The 7,604-nt window shown below is 36.3% G+C and overlaps 2 protein-coding genes across 2 annotated transcripts; both read right to left on the bottom strand.

Annotated features, from left to right (window-relative positions):
• Positions 1-4: 4 nt before the first annotated feature.
• On the bottom strand, positions 5-3,285 carry LOC114737989 (26S proteasome non-ATPase regulatory subunit 6 homolog; the record flags this gene model as incomplete). The annotated part of the gene is made up of 8 exons (XM_028925994.1): positions 3,052-3,285; positions 2,847-2,961; positions 1,359-1,449; positions 1,126-1,271; positions 823-1,042; positions 604-712; positions 221-389; positions 5-101 (listed from the first exon to the last, which is right to left on the bottom strand). Coding segments are annotated over exons 1-8 (1,083 nt in total), but the record flags the coding sequence as incomplete, so codon positions are not given.
• A 1,319-nt stretch (positions 3,286-4,604) lies between these two features.
• On the bottom strand, positions 4,605-6,762 carry LOC114737998 (30S ribosomal protein S21, chloroplastic-like). The gene is made up of 2 exons (XM_028926010.1): positions 6,297-6,762; positions 4,605-5,000 (listed from the first exon to the last, which is right to left on the bottom strand). The coding sequence occupies exons 1-2, from the start codon at positions 6,728-6,730 to the stop codon at positions 4,883-4,885; spliced, it is 552 nt and encodes a 183-aa protein (XP_028781843.1). The 5' UTR covers positions 6,731-6,762; the 3' UTR covers positions 4,605-4,882.
• Between the last annotated feature and the right edge of the window lie 842 nt (positions 6,763-7,604).

The following is a 7,604-nucleotide window of genomic DNA, read 5'->3' as shown; positions in this document are numbered from 1 at the left end:
AAAGGGCATTCTTAGAATCAGGGCGGTTAGTCTCTAGGACGCCTGCGACTTTATCAATCTTGCAATGTAGCTTCCCAGCTGCAATAAAACGGGATAGCTCCCTGAAGCAAAACATTGTAATGCGTTAGATAAACATTCCATTCGCCTAACAAAGAGAATCCAAACATTTTCATCAATAAAGAATCAAACAAAAACTGAGTTTGAAATAATTATCACTTACAGATCAATGAAATCCACGGTCACCCCAAATGCTTTTGCCATTGCCTCATTTGTAACGCTCTTGTAAGATTCCAAGAACTGTGAATAAACAACGGTTCTGACCTCCCTCATGTAAAATCGGAAGTGGGGATGCAAATAGCGGTCCAACTTGATTTGCTCCGTCAAGCCAGCTAAAATAAATTTCGAAATGAAACAAAATTGTAAGTGTATATTCACATAGATGCATAAATAAACTATCCATCACTTCGCAGATGTTTTCCACAAATTCTCAATGCCAAACACTAAAATCACTTATAGGCTATAGGACAAAGCATCTTCGAGAAATAAACTAATATTCCAAGCAGCCATAAGCAGACTATCAACATATAGAAGACGCCAGCCTACCAAACGCTGAGAAGAATGACTTGTATTGACAGTCGTATAAGGAGTTCAAAAACTCTGAAAGATATGGGATTTTGCCGATCACTGTCAAGATCTCAGGAGCATCCACCACCTGTTGCAAGCTAACGTGAACATCAAATATGCAGGGTTCTTGGAAAACATAGACAATACTAGAAAGGTAAAAGGTGACAAAAAGTAAAAATCAAACAAAATGTAAAATACCTTTTGCTTCATGGAAACTCTATCCAATGATATAACGCTTGTCAAAACAGTGTAAAATATAAAAGTGTCATAGGGAAAAAGTTCATAGGTTGTAAATGTTGAAATAGAATCTAAAAACAGATTGGCAGCCTTCTTGAAATTTCGAGTGGACATGCAATACAAGCCTTCATACACTTTCAACCGGTTCTTTCTTTCCCAATCACCACCTTCTTCAAACAAGCTGCCATCATGGAGAAAAACATTAGAATCTGAATCTAATCCGAAAAATATGGGAGAGAACAATAAAATATTTTTATTCGTTACCTTTTAGCTTTATCAATGCTCTTGGAGATGAGATCAAAATCCATGTCGAAGAAACCAAGCTGCAATGTATGAAACACCAGATCCATCTTCTGGCCAACAGCAACCGTCTTGCTTTCTGTTAACTTGAGGTGTTCCAAGGCTTTTTCCTGGGAAATGAGGGATAATGTTACTGGCATTTACATTCCAGTGGAAGATTACAGGAAACAGGTGATTACATTATAGTTGGTATATACCTTGTCACCAATCCGAATGAAAAACAAGGACTTTGCCAAGTGAGCCTCTCGAACTTCACTCTCACCTAAGTTTTCCTCTGCATCAGCAATCCTAACAAGGCAGCCCCCTCAGATATAAGTAAATATATGCCATTTTCTCCCCAAAAAAAAAAAACGCAATTTAAATGGCAAGAAATCACATATTTAAGAATGCAATTATTATAACCCATTTGGCCCAATAACTCCCTTGTTCTACCAAAAGAGGTTTGGACTAAACAAACATCTAGCCCAACCCAACCAAATCAAAGGTTCACACAAGGTACCAAGGGTTGCACAAAAACAAGTATTAATAACTAAAGCACAAAAAGGGAGAGGGATAACTAAAAAGAAAAAAAGAAAGAATAGGACTTTAACTTAATTCATTCAATCTTGGTGCTCTCAGGAATAAATATGCCAGAATTAGAATCTCAACAAACCAGTACACTTCAGAAGTATGAAACACTGAGACAAGAAAGATAGACGAACAATGGGGAAAGCAATGAGAAAAATCATGACCACACTTGGGATCTGAATGCGGACTTTAAGGAAACATTTGGGCAACAGGATTTTGGATGACTGCTTAGGTAAATATCTAGGAGGAATGTGGCTACATAGGGGATGTCGAAAAGGAGTTTGTTAGAAAATTAGAAACAAAAAGGGGGTCCGAGAGAGAGTGAAAATATGCAAAAAATTGAGGGGTATTGTGGTGGAGAACTCCAGTTGTATTTAAGTGCTGGAACACCTTTGTTTTTCTTTTGCTTTTACTATTGTGTCAACTGTAATTTCAGATGAAAATATGAAATACACGGTTTCCATCAATTGGAATCTTATAAACTATGCAGAAAAAATGAGGAAATTGTTGGTGAAGACCTCTAGCAATCTCTAAGCGGCAGAACATTCTCATTTTTCTTCAACTTTTCCTGCCTCCTGCTGCAATTTCAGATGAGATCCCAGGTTTTTCATCACAGACACAACTATGCTTATCTTCTTATACATTTCAGGTCACTTCTAAGGAACACATTCAATTCTTAATTTAACAGCTTGCACCATTAAGTTCCATGCTCATGACACCTTAGGACCATCTGCCACAGAATATCAATCTAGAGGAGGGAAATCAAGAGAAAGATCCCACAAATTCACATGCTTCCGAGGACCATGCTTATGATTTAATGCAAGCCGATTTCAAATAACAACTCTATATAGTCCTCTAAATTTTATATGCGTTGAAAAGAGAGCCACAGCACCGCATACTATAAAACCGCTAAAACCCGTAGAAGTCAATCTCCACTCAATCTAAGATGACAAACGGGACCTAAAAACGTTCTGGGTTTTGAATCTCAAACTCTATGCTGCGTCGAATCAAATAACATAAAATGCCTAATTGGAATTTTCATCTTTGCCTCCTCAAATTGCCGGGAAAAGTTACCCAAGTCGAAAGTTAAGTATACTGAGGAATAAAAATGAACTTACTTCTCGTCAAGCTTCTTGAGTTCCTCGTCTATTTTAGCACGCATCGAGTCCAAAACGCTCTGATCTAGGGGCAATACTGAATCAGCGACTAGGGTTTCGTATAAAGGAACCATATCTGCACCACAACGAGAATAGCCATGTAAGGCAGGTTGAAGGTAATTGAAAGTCCAACAGAAAATGAATGTGATAATATTCAAGCAGTTACCATTATCCTTGACATGAGTAAAAACCTCCTCTTTGAGCCGGACCTTTTCAATGTCTTGGACATCGGGGTGTTTGAGATGAAAAAACTTGTTAGCGAGCACGATTTGTGGTTCCTGAACCCCTTCTTGTCCTTCCATGGCGGCCTAACGCTTTGCCCACTGAGCAGCGATTCTCAATTACTCTTGCTTGAGGAAGGAGGAACTGCGCTACAGGGTTAAGCTAAACAGGCTTCATGGCTTTCTCTTTCCATTTAAAATTCCATTTTTCCTTAGGTGAAAGTTTCCACTTTGTTTTTTTTTTTTTTTTAAAGACCAGTGCGGGAAAAATCCATTCTTCAATTATAATCCTCGTTATTGTGTTCATGAAGCATTATTTATCAATCACTCCTCCATCATTAAATATCGATTTTTAACTAATTTTTCAAATTAAAAAACATAATTATTTATAATTAATATATAAATAATTTATGACACTTTTTTAAAAACTTAATGCACATAAATAAAACTAATCAAATCACGTTTTGTATGTATTTTTTTTTAAAAGGGAGTATTTCTGTAGTTTAGGTGAAATAGAGGGATATTTAGTATATTTATTCAAAATTTTAAATTTTAAATATAGGGTATCAATGGTTTTCTTTCTCTTTCGGCCAGAGAGTATCAATCGTCAAAAAGCATCTGTACCTTTTGGAAAAAATTAATAAATTAAAGTATTTTCTTCTCATCTATTAAAAAAAATACACGAATAAATGCCACCATAGCTGAATCTGAATGCCTCTAACCATTTTGAGTCGAGCTGGGTTAGGCTGAACTAAAAGAAATTGTCAAGAGAAAAACTTGGGCTGGGTTCGGCATCAAGCGGACATGCAGCCCTGCTCGGCATACATGTTACTCCGCTATTTTTTGACCTGAGTAATCCGACATACCATCTTGGTTTTCCCTGTTTTTTTAAAAAACATTTAAAAAAAATACATTACATGATGAATTGATATTAGAATTATAACTATCGTGAAAACATGGTAGAAGGGCATTTTTCTTACTGGCCATGGAAAGTGAATATTATAGGAAGTGACAGGCTTGCCATCAGCTCGCAGCGCAACAATCATTTGAGAAACTATTTATAATCCTTGATCTGAGTTTCCCCGCACTCCTTTCTGGCGCAAGACGATTTCGATTATATCTTAGAAAACAGAATCACATCCTATTCCCATTTCCAATATATTGGCTGCTACCTGTTTACTTATAGCACATGATTTTGCTTCATGGTAAAACTTTTCCCTTCCTGTCCGATTTCTTTTAAAAACTCACAAACTAATTAAATGTACGATTTTTTTTTTTGGAGGGGGGGTGGCGGGACAATTTTCTCCTTTAAAAAGTTAAAATGACTTTTATTTGGCACTTAAAATTTCCAGCTTTGCTCCTTTTTTCATAACGTTTTGTGCAACAAGTTAACCACCATATTGATCTATGAAAGATAACTCTAGATCAAGGATCAGCATGATAGATTGATAGTCTCTACGGCTAACTAGTCCCTCATTCATTTTATGGAACCTTGCTGTAACTAGTTATGAACACCATGGAATAACAAAGTAGTTGAATGAGTCATATCATCCAAAGCAATACCACAGCTCATTGATATCACATCTCCAGTAGATAATCTGTACATTGGAATTTTTCTTTCCATGGCATATACCGATTACAATTGAAAGACCAGCACAAACAAGATAATTCACTTAAGAACTTAAGATGAAGTTTGAAAAAAATGCCGACTTTTGTGAAGTCATCTACAAGGAGTATCCAGTTCAAGTTCATTTGATCTATATGTTTTTCTGTGCTTCAACAATATGGAAGATCGACCTCTGGAAGTTCCCAGTTATCATCTTTTTCATCATCATACTTGTTCTTCTTAGGGGCTTCGTCTTTCTTTTGTACTAGAGCTCTGGATTGTGGCCTCCTGACATTCAAAGTGGCATATCAGCAGACAATAGGATATGTACAAGGAAGAGAAGTTTTACATGACACAATAAAGAAAAATGATACGGGATTTTGGGGACGCAAACTAAAAATCAAATATTCACCCTTTTGACGTCAATCATAAGCAAGGAAATCAATGCTCAGCCCATCACAACTGGGGTGAAGAAAAGAAGCAAAAATCCAAGATTCAATCTTTAATCATCAGTGGAACATCAGTGCATCTAAACATAATATGAAAGATTAACTAGAGCTATGGTGAGAAGCAAATCCAAAATGCTCAGTAATCCATATGTTTTCCATGCAAAAAACCTTTATGGTTCTGTTTCCCTTCATTGGCATGCCATGACACAACTCATAAAATAAGAACTTCCAGGCCAAACCTCACAAGTTTACTTCATTTTTCCCTTCCTCAATTACAAAATTCAACATTTATTATGAAACTTCATTTCATAGCTGACAGTTCAGAGACTGACACAGGTCGTTTCAACAAAAGTTCCAAAGAAAAATACTTCACTATCAAGCCATTGAGGCCAAACTTCTGAACCCAGTCATTGTCATCTGTCACTACAAAAGGTGGAAAATTAAGTAGAAGAAGAAACAATAAGTTCAGCTCTAGTAACCATGGAATAGCATTGAATAACAAATTCTACAATTCTGTTAATCTGTTTTCTATACATTACTCAGAGATTGTGTCGTGCCACACGGCATTGTTCTCTAGCAATCTTTTTTTATTCCCTTGCAAAATTGTTCTGCAGAAATCTTAGCATTCGTAGTACGTCACAGCTGCTCTCAAGAGCCAAGCAATGGAAGGAAGATGAGGGTATAGAAATCGATAAAGTGAAATTCCTCGATACCACCATAGGTATACGATGTTAATCAGCGCTTCATTTTGTGAAAATATCACCCGCCAGTTCAACTTGAAATAGGCATTGCGCATATTCGAGCTTTGTCAAGAAGAACAAGCAAGTAAAATTTCAATATTTCAACGTCATGAAGCAAAGGATCAGTAATTTTAAGAATAAGACTCACAAATATAAGTTAAGGAATATTTCTGTAATTGCCTAAACGCACAAAAACCATAACTGATCAGGGTGGCAAAACTTGAGTTTAATCTATTTCAAAATGTAACGAGTTCGAAACTGATAAGCTCTTATACAATAATGTACAGAGAATCATGGACAGATTGCAAATTGAAGTTTCCAAAATCGACAACCACAACACATGAAATGAAACAAAGATAATGAATAAATAACAGAGAAAAGAGCAATATAAACACCTCCTTCGGTTCCTTTTTGCAGCTTCTCTAGATTTCCTCTTCTTCTTGTCCTGTTGGCTTTCGAAAAATCTCCTTCTTTTACACTCTTGAAGCACACCGGCCTTCAGGACCTCTTTCCTGAACCGGTTCAGCAGCCTATCTTCGGGCTCATTCTCGCCCACTATGACCTGAACGTTATATGCTGATTTGAAGAAGAGAATATTTGAATACGCGAGTGCAGGGTACAAGATGGGTGAGCAATCACTTGCATGAAGAGACGAAAAAGACGAAGAAGATTCAGTGAAGTCGCTGGCTGAGACCAGCGACGACCACTCTGATGAGGATGGTTGAAGACGGAGCTGTGAGGGGAGACAATGGAGGCAGGCTGGTCGTGGGCACGATGACTTTGAAGGAAGCAAGGAGGAGAAGAAGCTCGAAAGGAAAGAGACGGCCATGACCCGATCATCTGAGTTTGAAGCCTCCAGGCTTGGGGTTCGTCTTATTGTCTATGAGAGTTTGGTCAAAGCTGTCAAATATGCTTTACATGGACAGGGATGGGCCTTTGGTCCCACGTTACCATGTTTCGCCAGAATATGGGTCGGCGTATCAGGTGGACTTTGTTGGGCTTTGAGGGGAACAGGAAACAGTTATTGGGTAAAATCATTAGACCGATTTTTTTTTTTCCAAAAAGAAGTTAAAAATTCTTGATCTTAAAAGATTATTTTTTTAATTTAACATTAAAAATTCAAAATTTTAAATTTATATCTATATTTTTCAAATATTTTATTCCAATCAATATTATGAGTATTTTTTTTATGAATTGAAATGCTTCGTAGGTCATGAGATTCTATTTTTCATTTGAGAAATCAATTCGATTGAACTTTTTTAAAATTAAAAAAATTACATTTTGAAAAATTATATTTAAAAGATATGATATTTCAAAAACTGAGTAACTTTATTCATATACGCAGTCCGGGACTACATGATACTAAAAAAGCATGAAATGAAAGGAAAGAACTCTTTATGACTCTTTTAGGAAGATAATGACGGAGAAGGATTTCTATTTTTTCAAAAACAGTGATTAAAGATAGGGGCATTTTATGAAAATTACAGAGTGCTCAGCCAACAAAATAACTACTTTTAACATAACATTAAAAAACATAACTGCTTTTTAGAAAATTGAAGGCACAATTACACATTAGCTTGAAACCTCATTTTTCAATGTATTTGCAACAATTTTTTGTTGTAACAATTAGAATGTGAGGGCTTTTGTTTCTGCTCACGCAAGTTATTATTTTATGAGTGTTTGGGTAGAAATAAAATCATAAT

The sequence above is a fragment of the Neltuma alba genome, unplaced genomic scaffold, assembly GCF_004799145.2.
Source record: "Neltuma alba isolate B1F8T4 unplaced genomic scaffold, ASM479914v2 tig00013514_pilon, whole genome shotgun sequence".
Classification (NCBI taxonomy): domain Eukaryota; kingdom Viridiplantae; phylum Streptophyta; class Magnoliopsida; order Fabales; family Fabaceae; genus Neltuma; species Neltuma alba.
This window is presented reverse-complemented; position numbering and strand designations above follow the sequence as displayed.

Bases quoted from the DNA above. Each gene is read 5' to 3' on its own strand.
- LOC114737998 (XM_028926010.1), bottom strand. From the start codon at position 6,730: ATGGCCGTCTCTTTCCTTTCGAGCTTCTTCTCCTCCTTGCTTCCTTCA. The intron at 5,001-6,296 runs GTGTTTATATTG...TTTGAATGTCAG, and splicing joins GCAAAAAGGAACCGAAGGAG to GAGGCCACAATCCAGAGCTC.